The sequence below is a fragment of the Prunus dulcis genome, unplaced genomic scaffold (genome assembly GCF_902201215.1).
Source record: "Prunus dulcis unplaced genomic scaffold, ALMONDv2, whole genome shotgun sequence".
In the NCBI taxonomy this organism is placed as follows: Eukaryota; Viridiplantae; Streptophyta; class Magnoliopsida; order Rosales; family Rosaceae; genus Prunus; species Prunus dulcis.
This window is the reverse complement of record NW_023010089.1, coordinates 25,722-43,626: the sequence shown is the minus strand read 5'-3', so window position 1 is coordinate 43,626 and position 17,905 is coordinate 25,722. Positions and strand designations below refer to the sequence as shown.

The following is a 17,905-nucleotide window of genomic DNA, read 5'->3' as shown; positions in this document are numbered from 1 at the left end:
AAAGGCATTATAAAGTCCAAATAATCACGAATGCAGAAAATGTTTCCTGACTTGAACAGTGGGTTGGAGAGATTCCCAAAGCTTAAGTAGTTGTCTATTGTGGTTGTGGAACAAGTGTTTAGTTCTCATTGAACTTTCTTTGTTTTATTTAATTTTTTTTTTTAGTCCTTTTTTCTTTTGGAATAGGATGAGAACCACATAACATTAGTATATGGTCAAAGTCTTCCTCTACGTTGTATGCACTCTTGTTTCAATAGGCCCATTGGAAATTTCATGTCTTCTTCACCTGAAAGGAAATTTTCTTAGGGTGGCTTAGAATGTGGACAATGATAAATAGACAAGTACCTCTCATAACAGCTGTGTTTGAATATTAATCAACAGTTTTGAGCACATACTTGGTATCTTCTACACCTTTGAGTTTAGTAGAGAGAATGGTCTATTCTCTTGAAAACAATGTATAGACTATTTGATTGTCATGAGAGGAGTGGACCAAGAAAATTTATTTAGAGATATATATAAACTCAAGGACTTTGTGCTTAACTCGGTTTGTGGGCTAATAAGAAAAAAATTAATCAAATTGAAAATCATTTATTCATTTAATTTTTTTCATGAATGGTTTTTTTAATTATTTATAGGAAGTATTGTGTTCGTGTATTATTTTTTTATCGCACTTAGATGCCTGAATATTTTCAGATTTGGTAACTTTTTGTAAGGGTGATCTTTAATTCATTACCTAAACAATGAACGATTTGGATCATTTTAATGATATTGTTAAGTTGACCCAAACGATTGGTTAACATTGTATTAACTGTTGTTTTTATCTAGCAAATACATATTATGTGGTGTTTATATAGGAAGTGGAGGATTCGAGGGTGACAGCCTAGCTATTCTGAAAGCGATATCTTGCAACTAAAGAATGAATTCTTATTATATGTCATCTTTTCTAATTTAAATCAAAATTAAAAAGTAACAGGTTTTATTCACCTTGGTATACGCTCAACCACAATATTGCTTCATATCCTTAAATTAATTATAGCACATGTATCAATGGGTCACCCTTTTTTTCCTTTCTATAATTCAAAAATACTCAATTATATATGAATATATAGAAAGAGAGACACTATCTTAGTCTCAATTATAACATGTACTGCAAGTTTGATGAATTATTGCTATCTAATTAATACTTTACATTGAAATTTATTGAACTCAAACCAGTTTCTTAATTAACTAGTACTATCTGCTTAACACACGACAATACTATAACAATCTTATTATAAGAACACTCGAAGACTCATCTCATAATTAGGGAGTGGTGTAATCCATGCAGACACAGATGCTTCTTCAGCGTAGAGGTCTGTTCATATTATATTCTCCTTCAACTCTAAGTGCTGGCAAAAGGATTAGGAGGCATGGCTAGATTCTCACCTTCTCTTTTCCAGCATTTGAACTACAACTTTCATTGAAGGACGATCTATTGGATGCCATTGGATGCACCACAGACCCACAATTGCGAGTTTCTTAGCAATTGTGACATCTCCGTCGTCGTCACCGATATGGATTCGTAGGTCGTTGCCTTGCTCTAAAAGGTTATAGATCCACTCTGGGAAGTAGACTTGGCTAGTGGAGTCCTCCATGACTTTGAAGTTTTTTCTGCCTCCAACCATTTCAAGTAACAATATTCCAAAACTATAGACATCCGACTTATAGGAGACATTGCCGAAGTTCCTTGAGAAGATTTCGGGTGCAATGTAGCCCAGGGTCCCCCTGGCTGTTGTCATCGATATTGCACTTTGATCCTTAGCACAAAACTTGGCTAAACCGAAATCAGAAACTTTTGGAGTGAAATCTTGGTCTAGCAATACATTATGTGGTTTGATATCGAAGTGCAGGATTCGTTGGTCGCATCCTTGGTGAAGATATTCAATTCCTTTAGCTATTCCTAGAGCGATATCTTGCAACTTATCCCAACCAATGAATGAATTCTTATTATCTGCTGATGATAAGAAATTTTGCAAAGAACCATTTGGTAAGTATTCGTAAACAAGAGCACGAATAAATCCGTCGGCACAAATTCCAACCAAGCGAACCACGTTGACATGGTGGATTTGACACATTGTCCCCACTTCGTTTATGAAATCTTCCCCATTTTCATTTGAATTGTTGAGGATTTTCACAGCAACAAGTAACTCAGAGGAAAGCATTCCTTTGAACACTGTTCCGTAGGCACCTTGACCCAACTTTTCCTTGAATTGACTTGTTATCCTCTTAAGATCAGCATAGGAGTATCTACTTGGCTTCATCGCTCTGTATTCATCCAAAAATCTTTCAATTCTAAGCTGATTTTCTTTTTCCTTTTTGTTTGAGTTGTAGACATAGCAGATTGTCGTCCCCGTCGCTATTAGAACTAAACACAGTGCGCAAATACCTGCAAATATTTTCTTTTTGTGTCAAACATTTTTTAAAGGGTTTTTAGCCATTTTAAACTCTGTTCCAAACATACCCTTGATTAATTTCCTACCATTATGTTCATAAAAGAAAGAAAAAGGAAGAAGAAAAAAAAAATTAGATGAAATGAAGGTCTGCGGATATAGCTCACCTAATATCTTCAGATTTGTCCTTCTAAGATTATGACCTGTAAAAGTTGTTCATGAAATAAGGGCCGGTTTTCAAATCAATGAAATCCAAAATTATAGTTTGCGTATAGAATCTTTTGAATCTTGAAATTATAGTTGGAAAGTAAACTTGGAGTGTAAAATACCTTTGCAATGTTCACATGATGGAATGGACCAATGCAATAACAAAAGTAGTCCTTGGTACAATGCAATGTTCTCATGAGATATATATGCAGGATCTGATGGGTAGTCACGCACCTTGGTACAAGACACTAGGGGCATGTAACCAATGAAACAAGAATCATCAATGACAGCGTAAATATGGTTACCAGAATTGTTGCCATGGCATGGGCTCAATCTCTTCACACAAGAAGAATCATGGGAAAAATATTTATCTCTTACTGTTGACGGTGGACAACTGAATAAGGTTGCGCGGCCTGCGAATTCAAGGGGATAAGAACCATTACTGTAAAACAACTCCCTTGGCAAGCAACCATCATAAGCTATTCCTCTAATTTCATGAGATGTGTAGTTAATCTCATAAACACGGAACTTAACTGACGACGATGGTAACTCAAGTATAGGCTGGTTGTCAGTGCACGAAAAATCAAATCCCCGGCAGCCGCAATGGATTGGCTGCCTACCTTTAAGGCGAAATGGGTATCGGATGGCTGGGCCGTCGGGGTGACATCTTGTTTCTCTGCAATCTTCATGGCCTACTCCACCATTGAGTGCATCTACTACTATTACGACTATCATGAGCAACCACCGTGAGAAATTCATGATGGCAATAAATTATTTGCAGAGTACAAGTATCCTTGAAGATGATACGATATGATATATGGACATGGGTTTCTTTTTTTCTTTTCGTTGTGTGGATTACTTTAGATGACATGGGCCCCACTCCTTCTGGATGTTTTAGTCAATGCCCGACGTGTACGGTGATCTCTTAATTTTTATCTGATTATGCAAAAAATAGATAAATAAATAAATAAAAACTTTATATTTAAAGAGTTAAAACTGCACTAAATTGGAAATTTCCCTTGCGCTCTGGCAGCATGTCTGGAAGAAGTCTCCTATTTGCGGCTTACACAGTGCTCCTTCTTCTTCTTGTTCCTTCCTCTCGTTCCCAAACATCTTCCAATAATATTACAGCTGATAACTCTGATTGTATCCGTTCTTGTGGAAATATTAACATAAGCTCTCCATTCCGATTGAAAGGAGACTCTAAACACTGCGGCAACAAAAGCTTCGAGCTATCTTGTGAGGCCAAGGGAAATGGTACTACTCATCATGCAGTGCTATACTTGTTTTCAGGAAAGTATTATGTACAAGCAATCAATTACAATAACTTCACAATCCGACTTGTGGATGTTGGTGTTCACAAGATCAAGGACAACTACTTCTCCCACCCACTCTACTCCTTGGCCCTCTTCAACTTTTCTTATTACTCCAATTATACAGGTCCTCTTCCTGGGTATTACCATAGAGAATCATTAATGTCTATAATCTTCCTGAGCTGTGAAATTCCAATGAATCCTTCCCATCTCATTGTTGAAACAGCTCCATGCATCAGTGGGGTCAACAACTATTCTTCTTCCAATTCTTCTTTCTCCAATTTAACAACATATTCTTATTTCCTAAAATTTCCGGTTGGGCGTGCTGGCCCAAGGTCATACAATTTTGGGGATTCCTGCAAAATAACACTAATGGTTATGGTGTCCCCTTCAACTGAGGAGCACATGACGTCTTGCAAAGGAATATATAATGAAATAGCGCATGGCTTTGAACTCTCATGGTTTTATTATGCATGTTCAGAAACTTGCGGATCAGGGGAATTTTGCAGTCTGAACAACACCGGCAATGGAATTCAATGCGAGCAACAAGACATAATATTGCCAGAAGGTTAGACATTTGACAAACCTTTAAATTATAAATTATATATTAAAGATGGCTTATTTACTATAGTACCCTCTGAAACTATGTCAAATATCAAGTTTACCCCTGGACGTCAAAATGACCACTTTGATGACTGTGATAGCATGTTAAACTGTAATTTCCATCAGTTACAGTTTTCTTTTCATAATTTGTGTATAATTTATGTTGGTCTAACCAGAATTCTCTTTCGCAATGTAGAAATCCGTTGGTACCTGGGGATCTTAGCGTTTCTAGGCGAGTGGATCCCTCAACTCTGTAAATAGACGTTTACTTTTCTTTGTCCTTTTCGCTTGACTAACCACCTTAGTCATTCCATTGATCGATTGATTTCTTTACTTCTGTTGCAGAAGCATGTCTTCACCCCGCATATAGGCTCTTCAACCCTGATGGGCCTTTGTTGCCTACGGATATGCCCAGATTCTACTTTGCCAAGCTTCTGGGATGTGCAGTCGGTTTCCTAGGTAAGAGAATACTCGTGGATCAGTGGAACATTAATATTCTTATTTTGATTGAGATGGATTTGCAAAGGAGTATATTATTATTATTATCATTATTATACTTCGTGTTCATTAATTCCATTTTTGTGAAACATGCAGTACTATACGTAGCAGCCAAATTTACATTTGGTTTTCCCTTTGTAACTGCACTGCTAATATATAAATGGCGAAGGAGGCACTTGTCAATGTATGAGAATATAGAAGACTTTCTACAGAGTAATAATAATCTCATGCCAATAAGGTACTCTTACTCGGACATCAAAAAGATGGCCAGAGGTTTCAAGGACAAATTGGGTGAAGGAGGCTATGGCTCTGTATACAAGGCAAAGCTCCGCCGCGGTCACCTTGTAGCCATCAAGATGTTAGGCAAGTCCAAAACTAATAATGGCCAAGACTTTATCAATGAGGTTGCTACCATTGGAAGGATTCGTCATGTTAACGTGGTGCGACTTATTGGCTTCTGTGTTGAAGGTTCAAAACGTGCTCTTGTATATGATTTCATGTCTAATGGGTCTCTCGAGAAATACATTTTTTCTCAACAAGGAGATGTGTCTTTAAGTTGCCATAAAATATTTGAAATCGCACTCGGAGTGGCTCGTGGTATTGATTACCTCCATCAAGGCTGTGACATGCAAATTTTGCACTTTGACATCAAGCCTCACAACATTCTTCTAGACGAGAATTTTACTCCCAAGGTCTCTGATTTTGGGTTAGCAAAGCTATACCCATTGGATAATAGCATTGTATCTTTGACTGCAGCAAGAGGAACCATGGGATACATTGCTCCAGAACTGTTCTACAAAAACATTGGAGGTGTTTCATACAAAGCCGATGTGTATAGTTTCGGAATGCTATTGATGGAAATGGCTGGTAGAAGGAAAAACCTGAATGCGGGTATAGAACAATCAAGCCAATTTAGCCAAATCTACTTTCCGACATGGGTTTCTGATCAGTTGAAGGCAGGAAAGGACATAGAAATAGGAGATGATGCAACAGATGAGGAAAAGAAGATCATAAAGAAGATGATGATGGTGGCTTTATGGTGCATACAAATGAAGCCTATCGAACGCCCTTCAATGAATAAAGTAGTGGAGATGCTTGAAGGAGAAATTGAGAGCCTCCAAATGCCTCCAAGGCCTTTCTTATACCCACAACAAATTCCTGCAGATGAAGTTGGTGTGGACAATCGAAGTCCCTGTGCATCAAGTGCTTCAGAATCTGAAGAGATTACTTTGATTGCGGATGCAAATGAAGTGAATTAATATTAGTCACGATGTGGATCTATGTAAGGGAAAGTTAGCAGCTCTACTCTGTATTTGATCATAGCACAAATATGTTTACATGTTGTAATTGATTTAAGCAAATAATCAGCCTCTGGCTTTGGTTATTGTTTGAGAAACTGCCTGCCAGAAATGCAATGACTTGAACTTTGATGACAAATAGGCTTACACAAATGAATTGCCCCAGAGAAACAATTCATTTGTATATGGATATGTTATCGAGTGGGCTTATTATGCTTGAATCAAGGGTTCAAAATTAAACAAGACCCTATACGTCAAATAATCTCCATATCTGAATTAGAATCCAGTTCTACCGACAATGACTAAACCATATGTAAGAGTTTACAGACCCAGAGCAAAGCTACAGACTTGGATTTGGACCAAAGTGAAACTCAAACTCAAACTCAAAAACCTTAGTGCAAATCCCTAACCTCCTTAATTTCTAGGGCTGAAATCTGATGCAACTCTGATGTGGAAATACCATACCCCTTTTGTGAACTAGAGCTTAATAGAGTCAGCAATTTGGGCTAAAAGATTGAAAAGTGCAAACTACACGACTGAACCACAGACAGGAACGAAGAAAAAGCTTAAAAAACATTAGCCTAAGCTGCACAATCCACATGGGAAGACCGTGGAGACCTTCCAAAGGGAAGTGCCAGTTTCACTAAATTCTAAATTCTTAACATAGGAATATGGCAGACAAACTTGATTAACAAATAAATTAAAATTAAAAAACCGCAACTAAACCAAACTGATAATTGGTAGAGTGGTATAATCTTCTCTTCTGACATAGATAACACACATCACAGAAGTAGGAGACATTGCTGTTAAAACTAAAAGTTACACACATTCTATACACAACTCTGTTATTAGATCATTGATCCCATACTCAACCCTAAAAAAAGCTCTTCATTTTTGAACATATATTCCAACCATTTTCAAATCCACTAGGATCGGCAAAGCCTATAGATGTTCTAAACAACCACTCGTAAGGTGGATTCAATGAGGTTAATAACCCAAGCCAAAACAAGCATGAGACAGATGTTCTAAGCAACTACTCTGTTTCTTTCTAAATAATGTTGCCTCCATCCATTTTCAAATCCTCTTGAATAAGCAAGCCTCCATCAAAAAACACCAAGAGCCATTAAAGGCAAATGAGCTCTACTTGATCTCTATCAAAAACACAACAATAATCAACTGAGTAGAACAAGCAAACAAGCTCAGCTAAGATGTAGTATTTTGGGAGGAGAAACAAAAAAAACAAACTCAATTGCAACCATCACTAACCAGAAACAACAAAAGAGTTGTAGTTAAAAATATATACAACAACTTAACCTAAATCCACAAACTCATCTTACTACTAATTATACAACAACACATTCCTCGTTCCTAACTTGTCACAATTTCAGAGACTTCAATTGAAAAGTGAGAGATTAAAAAAATTACCATTTGCACCACACGCATTGCCCCCATCTCAAACAACAACCTGGCAATCTCTTGACCCACCGGCCAAAGTACCCAACCCGCCTTCCGACGAAAGAGAAACCGCCACGCCACGGCACAAAACCCTCAAGAGCCGCCGCCTCAGCCTCCACCCACCTCTCCGAAACTCAACCTAGCCAAAATCCTCACGTTGAAGCTCACGCTCCCACGCGCCTCGTCTGCGTCGATGCCGTGCGCCACCGGAGCGCCAACGAACGAATTCGCCTCCAAGAAAGTCGCGATGACAGACGTCAGATCCTTAGTCGCCTGAGCGAACGGCGGAATTAGACGCCCTTGTGCATTCCTAATAACAAGACTCGATGCCGAATCACCATTTGATAAAACATAACCGTCAAAATTGATTTAATGTTATCCTTTTGTCATTCTCTTATAAACCTGAAAAATATAATTTTGTAATAATTTAAGATTTACGTATGGAGTTATCAATCCATGGTGGAGCCGCCATGGTCTTTATCTGTAAGGTCTCCACGGTGTAACCCACCTTGCTGAAAAACCGTCCACATGGCGTCCTTTTGGGGGTGTATTGCTTTCATGGTAAGATGATGATGGATGACCGTGCTATAAGGGTAAAGTTGGAATAGAACTTGTAAAATAATATAAATAAGTACTTTTTAGACATTTGAAGCTGTTAGGAAGTTTTTTATTTTTATTTTTATTTTGTTCAAAAAGAAAAAGATATTTTAAAATTTTATTATTAAAATGAAGAAAAGGTGTTAAATTTTAAGATATATTATAATAATAATATTTTGTAACTTTTTTTTTTTCCTCTAAAACAAATATAATATAGTAAATGGAATAGAAATGGGTTGGCCCGCTGGGTCTCGGTCAACATGGGCTATGACGGTGAGCTTGCAACGATCGCATTACCTTGGCCCTACTCGCCCAAAAGTATAAGACGTGTCAGCCCACAAGGTGGGAGGACTGGGCGACTGCACATGGCCCCTAAAATAACGGGACCTCCTACACACCTCCAATCTACTATATACTAGCAAAAAAGGCTTTTTTTGTATTGAAACTGTTGATTTAAATAAGTGAAATAAAATCCTAATCTACTGTGGCTGCACATAAATAGTAAGTTTCTAATAAAATATTTTATTATAATCTTGTAATTGTAATCCAAATCAGTAAAATATTATACTTAATTTAAATTTCGATACACCACTTGTGGTTTTCTATTAAAAAATTATAATCTTGCTTTGGTTATGTTTTTTTCCTGATTTTTGTGGTATAATTAAAAACTAACTTGTCATCAAATTGCTATAAATATGAAACTATATAGTCAAAATTGACGGAATTGAAACTACAGGGTCAAAAGTTGTTGAAGTAAAAAACTGTAGGGACCAAAAGTGACTTTTAGCCAAAATTGCATTGCATTATCTTCAACAAGTCTTCGTCTTGCATCAAGTATATGTATATATATATATATATATATATATATACAGTCCTGATCTCTTGGACCCCTGTAGTCCAAGAGATTTATGGTCACTCACCGTTCGATGTAAATTCAACGGTTGACTTGAATCGGGTAATAATCATTTATGTCATATTGCATTTATATATATCATTTTGAACCATTGGATTAATATCTAACGGTGGGTGACCACAATCTCTTGGACTCCTGTGGTCCAAGAGATCGGGACTGTATATATATATATATATATATTTCCCCTCTTCTAAACTAGATTTGGTTTTTTTTTTTTTTTTTTTCTAAAGCGTGCTTTACTTAATGTGGTTACTGTTGTCTTCCTCTTTTTCATGTGATTTTTTTTCTCTTCACTTGACAGATGATGAAGAAGATATATGCGGGATTCACCAAGAAAGACTCAAAGTATACAAAATAGAAATTGTAATTAATTAATTATTGAATTGTAATAAAATTGCAATCAAATAATTTATCTTTATTGAATTGTTTACTCTAAGCCATTGAAATTTAAAATAAATAAATAAAATCTTTTTCTATGGGCAATGAAGTTGTAGTAATGGGTGGATTTATAGGAGTATACCAAATAGAAAAGGCATAAATATTCCAAATAAAAATTGGTTATTTTCTTCTGAAAATGTAATACTCTAAAATCGAAAATATATTTAAAATTTTGTTGAATTTTGTGAGCCTAGTAAAAAAATAATAAAATATTTCAATAGAAAAAAAAAGTAAATGAATAAAGTTGATTGGATATTGAAAGGACCCGATCCAAATTCTGCTTTGGAATCCGAGCTGGACCCTGTGCGTGTCAGACACCTGGCGGATGTCGGGCATAAATGACCTATTTGCCCTTCTATGCAAAGCACGATAAAATAACAAGGTTGACTTCTACCGAAAAACCGACAGATTTTCCCTTGTAACTGGCTCAATACCAAAACTTTTTCACCTGTCAAACAAGTATATATATATGTACAACCAACTACCAGCATGTGTATATATACATTTCAACAGTTCAATTCTCAGTATAGGGCAAAACATCAGAGCACCTACTAAGAATTTCAAAGGAGTTATGACAGGACCCGACCCAATTTCCTCTTTGAAATCCGGGCCAGGCCCTGTACGTGTCCGACACCTGGCGAATGTCGGGCACCAAAGACCCTTCTCGCTTTAAACTCACCTTTAGACTTCTGCCGAAAATTCGGCAGAGTCTCCCCTGTATTTTGACCAAACCCAATATTTTCCACCTGTTAAACAATCAATTAAATTCACACCAACTGCCAGAATTTTTCAGATAACAAATGTCAACTCCTATTTTTCAACTTCAACTATATATCAGAGCATTTGTCTAGGTTTCAGGGTTTTTCAAGGATGTTCTATAAAACTCTACCTTACTTGACGGCGCGGAAGCTACGAATGGCCGGTGGTGGATCCCACGTACTTCTATGGCCTGGGGGCGAAAAACAAGTTGAAAATGTGAGTGGACAAAAATAAGGTTCTTAGAAATAACTTTATAACCATAATAACCCCCATTGTAAAATAGTTAAATAAAACTGAATACGTTCTCTCCATATAACGCATACTAAATTCAAGGCATTCTATATAAATCACATTCAAGTTCGAAAAGTTTCGCACAAAAGCACTGAAATCAAAGCTTGCATAAAATACTGAAATCAAAGTTGTATAAAAGCTCTGTACTCAAACCTTGCATAACTGAATAAATATATATAAAGGTATCCATGCCTGAAAAAATTAGAGGAGCTGATATAAAACAACTGAAAATCATAATTAAATCAAGAAAACTCAAAATCCTTGAAAATACCACCAAATTGTACCCCTGTCTTAACCGTCAATTCCCTGGCAGGTCTCGGGCGTCACGCAGGCTACCCGAGCCGCAAACTGGTGAAATCAGGGGACTATGATCAGCCTGTCCCGCCGGCAGATTCCTCGATGACACCAAGTCAGCTCGAGTCGCTCTGGCAGGATGCAGGGGACCGTAGTCAGCCTGATCCGCAATCCTGGCAGGTCTCGGGGACACAGAGTCAGCCGAGCCGCAATCCTGGCAGGTCTCGGACACCAAGTCTGTCGAGCCGCAAATTTTGGCACTCACGGTCCGAGCGTCCCCGTAACTCGTGAGGCAAAGTCAAGTGCACTGACATAAACTGAAATCGGACTGGATGTCCGTAGACATCGGTCCAACTGTGGGTAATCACCAAAGAAAATGGGTACGAGGTGGGTTTAAAATAAATTCCTTTAGAAAAATCGGAATAATAAATGAAATCTCAAGTTGTGCTGCTATTTCATCTGTCATAAGCCTCAAACTCTGTTTCCTATAACTCTTTAGCATGTGTACGTAAGCAGCACAAAACTATGGAACTATCTCTGTACTAATCAAGCTCGGAAATATAATAAAGCTTACTCAAGATCAATAAAGAAATTTATTCAAATAAATTCATTTCTAAAAACGTATTTATATAAAATCAATATAAACTCATTTATAAAACTTATTTATATAAAATCACATCACCCACGGATCGCGCGATCCGACGATTTAACGACACTGCACCCACGGATCGCGCGATATGGAAAATCCGTTCGGGGCTCAAACGGACTCCGAATTGAGATCCGCGAAATCCCACATGCTCGTGACGACACGAGGGTCACAAAACTTTACAGAATTACATCACTACCCTCGCCCACGAGCTCCAGCACGCGCGGGCAGCTTTGGGTGTCAAAAGCGATTTCGGGTGGCCGAAAAATCTCGGAACCAAGACTCCAAACTCCTACCCTAGGTAAAACACCCCATTTGGAGTCACTTTTGTTTTTGGACAACCCCCAAAAAGTGACCAGAAATAGTAGTTTCGAACGGCCGAAGTTTCGGCCAAACTTCAAGTCGAAAATCGAACCACTTAGAGCTACCACCTAGGGGTACCCTTTATTTCCGTCAATTCCTTATATCTGTCAATTCCTTGCATTACCATGGGTGACACATACTCGCAGGTCTCAGTGACACGAGGTCAGTCCGAGCCGCAACTCGCAGGATTCAGGGGACCGTGGTCCACCTTTATCAACATTACTCGCTCTACACGAGTTTGAGTACCAAGGAACTTGTGGGGCAACTATCAAGCATGCTGACTAAACCAAAGGCAACCAATATATTACGAAGGCAATATTTAGTATCTGGGTACAAGGTGGTTTAAGACAATATAAAATTTCTGAAGAAAATCTGCTGGATAACTGAATTATGTAAACTCTAAAACTCTGCTGCCATTTATCTGATAATTAATTAGAATTTATTTTCCTATATCCTTTAAAGGAAATTTAACTCCGCAACATGCAAATCAAAATATTTAAAAGCATATAACAGCTTATAAAACGCTAATCATTGAATAAAACTTATTCAAGATCAATAACTATAACTGAACTGCTTAAATTCATTTATAAAAACAAAGAGTCCACTCACTGATAGTCTGAGCTCACTAGACCTCTTGAAGGTCCCTCCTGCAGGTCAACTGGTGCCCAGGTGCATGATTCAATGACCCTGACTCAAAAATATAATACAATATTTTTATACAACGTAGTATAAAAATATAGTATTAATTTAAAAACCCTGACCCCCGGCTCCTAAAAGTACATGCATCAATTAAAGTTATTCCTATGCCCATAAAAGCTTTCCTTCCAGTTTAGCAGTATCTTGGGACTCAAAAAGCGTTAAGGTCCCAAAAAATCAACTCGGGACCCCACGGGTCCATGACCTCACAATATGATCCGGAAGCCGCTAGAAGGTCCAATATATCTAGGACACATGTCCCGAGGGTTTAGTCTCGATCGGACGGTCGGAGTGATCACGATCGTGCAATCGCATAATTTCTAAACCCTAGCCCTAGGGTTCACGATTTCGGAGTATCCGGGACTCCGATTCACAATCCGTCGAATCCTACACGATTCTGAAATTGTCTAGAGTAACATATCCGAAACTGATTACGATCCAACGGCTCAACAATATTTGTAATAACCCAAAACAAAATATTTAAAAAGAAATAAAATATCTACAAAGTAAGGATAATATCTTCTAGCAAAAAGACAATTTTGCCCTCACATAATTTAATAGAGAAAAAGTTGACTTTTTGATCAAGAAAGAATTTGGGAAGTCCGCAGACACGGAGTAGACCCGAATCGGAGTTGTAACGAAGAAGATACGATCAAAATACCGCGAAGGGCAAAATGGTAATTTGGCCAAAAAGTCAGATTTTTAACCCTTTTTCCTTCTCTCTCTCCTCATTTCTCTCTCCTCCCGATTTTTGCTCCAGCCGCCGACCTTTCCTCCTTCTCCTTGATGCCACGGCCGCCACACTTGGAGCCGATCTCCGCCGTTGGTACCAAACGAACCACCACTCGACCGCCGACGTTTCTTGACCCTTCGCCAAAGTTGCCGTGGCCGGAGCTCGCCGGAAAACTCCATTTTCGCAGGATTTCCAGTTTGAACTTTGAGCTCGATTTTCTCCTTCAATTCTCCACCAAATCGATCGAGTAAGGTATGGTTTCTCAGCTATTTTTCGTGTTCTAGCTGATGGATGTATGGGTTTCGATCGATTTTAGCTCTAAAGCGATCAATTTTCGACTTGAAGTTTGGCCGAAACTTCGGCCGCCGTGATCTACTGTTTCTGGTCACTTTTTGGGGTATGTCCAAGAACAAAAGTGACTCCAAATGGGGTGTTTTACCTAGTATAGGAGTTTGGAGTTTTGGTTCCGTGATTTTTCAGCCACCTGGTATTGCTTTAGAAACCCGAATCTGCCCGCGCGTGCTGGGGCGCGTGGGCGAGGGTGGTGAAGTAATTCTGTGCAGTTTTGTGATCCTCGTGTCGTCATGAGCACGTAGGATTTGGCGGATCTCGATTCGGAGTCCGTTTGAGCCCCGAATGGATTTTTCATATCGCGCGATCCTTGGGTATAGTGTCGTCTAATCGTCGGATAGCGCTGAATTTTGGATATGTCGTACTACATGATTTCAGGATCATGTCGGATTCGACGGATTGCGAATCGGAGTCCCAGATACTCCGAAATAGCGAACCCTGGGGCTAGGGTTTGAATTTAAAGCGATAATGCGATTTTGGCCAATCCGACCGTACGTTTCGGACCAAATTCGCGAAACATGTTTCCTTCTCTGTAAGAAACTTTCAGAGAAGCTCAGATTGTCATGGAGGTCCCGGATCGGCCGATCTGGCAGCTTATCGCTTAGTGAGGCTTCGGGTCTCTTAAGACCGTTCTAACTATCTAAAAAGCTATTATAGGCATAAGAGTAAATTTAAAACGAGTGCACATAGTTCTGGGAGCCGGGGCAGGGTATTTAAATTAATTCTGTTATTGAACTGTTTATTAATTTATTATCTTTGGTTAATCAGGCACCAGAGGTCCGGTCGACCTACAGGATGGACTTACTAAGGGTCCAGCTAGTTCGGACCACCAGTGAGTGGACTTTCTTTCGTAAACAATCTTATATGCATGAGTTATATAAATGATTTACATCAATGAGATTACTTAAATGATTTTATAATGATTTTGTACAAATAAGCTCTTATAAATCAGTTTATATGGAATTACTTTCATTATTTGATCTTGAAGAAGTTTTATGAACTATTCATTTCGAACGTGATTTGAGGGGGTACAATGCTTTGATTTACGTGTCGTTTAGTTACTGAAGTTCCAGAAATATAAAAAGCAGAGTTTGAGAACTCTATCATAGGAGACATCAGTTACATTTCAGTTTCACAAAAAAGGCAGTGAGTTATTAGATTTTTCTAAAAATAGTTTATTTTAGAACCACCATGTACCCACCCTTTATTTGGTGATTACCCAGAGTTGGACCGATGTCTACGGACATCCAGTCCGATTTCAGTTTACGTCAGTGCACTTGACTTTGCCTCACGAGTTTCGGGGACGCTCGGACCGTGAGTGCCAGGATTTGCGGCTCGGCATACTTGGTGTCCCGAGACCTGCCAGGATTGCGGCTCGGCTGACTCTGTGTCCCCGAGACCTACCAGGATTGCGGATCAGGCTGACTACGGTCCCCTGCATCCTGACTGAGCGACTCAAGCTGACTTGGTGTCATCGAGGACCTGCCGGCAGATCAGGCTGATCATAGTCCCCTGATTCGCCAGTTTGCGGCTAGGGTAGACTGCGTGGCACCCGAGACCTGCCAGGGGAATTGACGGATATGACAAGGATACAAATAGGTGGTATTTTTAAAGGATTTTGAGTTTTCTTTTATTCAATTATGACTTTTAGTTATTTTATATCAGTTTTTTTGATATTCGTGCATTTATATCTTTACATATTTGTTCAGTTATACAAGCACAGTCATCAGTAGGTTTTTACATGCTTATTTGAATACCCTGTATTGAAATATAGACAAACCCTCGATTTAGATCCCTTCTTATTTTTAAATGGGGGTTATTATGTTTATAAAATTGTTTTCAAGAACATTATTTTTGTCCACTCACATTTTCAACCTGTTTTTCGCCCCCAGGCCATAGAAGTGCGCAGGATCCACCACTGGGCCATCCCTAGTTTCCGCATCACCAAGTAAGGTAGAGTTTTGTGGAAAAAAAATTCTTGAAATCCTGTGAACTTTAGAATTTGCTCTGATATTTGGTTTTAGTGGAAAACTGAATCTGGCAAATAAGTGGTTATCCTATTCTGGCAGTTGGTGTGAAATTATTTGATTGTTTAACAGGTGGAAAAAATTTGGATTTGGTCAAATTACATGGGAGACTCTGCCAAAATTTCGGCAGAAGTCTAAGGGAGAGTTTAAAAAGAATTTGAAACAAGAATGGTAAAAAGGTCCTTTGTGCCCGACATTCGCCAGGTGTCGGACATGCACAGGACTTGGCTCGAATTCCAAAGTGGAAATTGGGTCGGGTCCTGTCAGTATTGAACTCGAAAATCGCACAATATAGAAAATCCGTTCGAGGTTCAAACGGTATCCAAATTGAGATCCGCGAATTTCTACGCGCTCTTGACAACCTAAGGATCGCATCAAAACACAGTGCCACTTCACTACCCATGCCCACGCGCCGCCGTACGCGCCGGCAGCCCTTGGTGTCCAAAGCGATTACGCATCACCGGGAAATTTCAAAATCACGGCTCCAAACCCCTACCCTAGGTATAACACCATATTTGGAACCACTTTTGTTCTTGGACCTACCCCAAAAACTGACCGAAAGTGGCTGAACACGGAGGCCAAAAATCGGTCGAATTCCAATTTGAAAATCGAGCTAGTTACGGTCAAAATCGATGCAAACCTACCCAACCATCAGCTAGAGCATGAAAAATAGGTAGAAATCCATACCTTACTCGACAAATTTGGAGAAGAATTAAGGGAGAACGAGAGGTTGCAAACCTGTGCAAAACTGGCTCAATTTTTCAGTTTTCGGCGGTTGAACCGCGGTGGCTGGCAGCGGGCTGGGCGGGGTGTGGTGGCGGCGTGACACCGGTCGTTTGGCTCCGGTCTTGCGGCTTGTGGTGGCCGGTGGCATGTGGTATGGGAGTTTAGAGGGCGACGGGAAGGAGGACAGCGGGAGAGAGAGAGAGAGAGAGAGAGAGAGAGAGAGAGAGAGAGGAAAACTTAGGGAAGAGAGAGAAATGAGATTTTAAAATATGAGTTTTTTTCTTCCAAATTATCATTTTGCCCCTCGTGATATTTTAACCGTATTTTCTTCGTTAAAGCTCCGATTCGAGTCCACTTCATGTCTACGAACTCGTTTCGTCGTGCTCTACGCAATAGTGTATGTAGAATTTTCAAATTCCTTTTTGATCAAAAAGTGAACTTTTCGTTAATAAATTATTCTAAGGGCAAAATTGTCTTTCCTCATAATAAGTGACTAATTAAATGTGAATTTTAGGTTTGGGTCATTACAGATATGCTATGGCCCCAATATACTTTTGAAGCAATTTGAGTCAACCAAATTTGTCACGATTGGTGAGAAAAATCGTAACAAAAGGCAATTGTGACGCTTCATATATTACGAACTCCTAAATCGTAACTGCAGCGTAACTAAGTGCCCGTTTGGCATTACTTATTTGGGGTAATAAGTGATTTTTTTAAAATTTTGAGAAGCCCAACCTGTTTGGTAAATTGTGAGAAAATCACTCATTATTAAAATTACTGTGAGAGAAAGCTATAAGAGAAAGTAGCTAATAAGGTGCTTTCATTTTCTGATTATGCAGAAATCAGTTTCGAAGAGGCGCTGGGTTTAATGATTATGCGGCAATCATTTTTTAATTATGCGTAAAATCAATACCGACAATACTTTTAACAAAAATTTTACCAAACGCCAAACTGCTTTCTCTCACAGTAAATCTGGCAGCGATTATTTTATAGCACAGCAGTGCCAAACTAGCCCTAAAGGGTTTAGTCATTGAAAATGGTTATTGTGGCACCACCAACAGTCACCAAAGAAGTCATGAAAAAAAGTTACTATTGCCTCATTTTTTGTAGTGTTTGTAAATTAATATTCCCTATTGTTCCGCGAACATAACCACTGTGAAACCTTATTATTATATTTTCTTACTTTTTTGTCTATATATATATATATATATATATATAGACACACACTATGATAGAGAATGTTGATCTTGTACGGTCAATAGACAATC

The 17,905-nt window shown here is 38.8% G+C and overlaps 1 protein-coding gene and 1 pseudogene across 1 annotated transcript; one reads left to right on the top strand and one right to left on the bottom strand.

Annotated features, from left to right (window-relative positions):
* Positions 1–1,177: 1,177 nt before the first annotated feature.
* LOC117612842 lies at positions 1,178–3,496 on the bottom strand (annotated as a pseudogene).
* Positions 3,497–3,670: 174 nt separating this feature from the next.
* On the top strand, positions 3,671–6,434 carry LOC117612846 (LEAF RUST 10 DISEASE-RESISTANCE LOCUS RECEPTOR-LIKE PROTEIN KINASE-like 2.2). The gene is made up of 3 exons (XM_034341486.1): positions 3,671–4,517; positions 4,898–5,011; positions 5,147–6,434. Exons 1-3 carry the CDS (start codon positions 3,671–3,673, stop codon positions 6,307–6,309), a joined length of 2,124 nt encoding a protein of 707 aa, XP_034197377.1. The 3' UTR covers positions 6,310–6,434.
* The last annotated feature ends 11,471 nt before the right edge of the window (positions 6,435–17,905 follow it).

What these genes read in the sequence shown, in the direction of transcription:
- LOC117612846 (XM_034341486.1), top strand. Translation starts at nt 3,671, where the DNA reads ATGTCTGGAAGAAGTCTCCTATTTGCGGCTTACACAGTGCTCCTTCTT. An exon ending in AGACATAATATTGCCAGAAG is followed by an intron (nt 4,518 to 4,897) that starts GTTAGACATTTG and finishes CTTCTGTTGCAG; the next exon opens with AAGCATGTCTTCACCCCGCA. An exon ending in ATGTGCAGTCGGTTTCCTAG is followed by an intron (nt 5,012 to 5,146) that starts GTAAGAGAATAC and finishes TGAAACATGCAG; the next exon opens with TACTATACGTAGCAGCCAAA.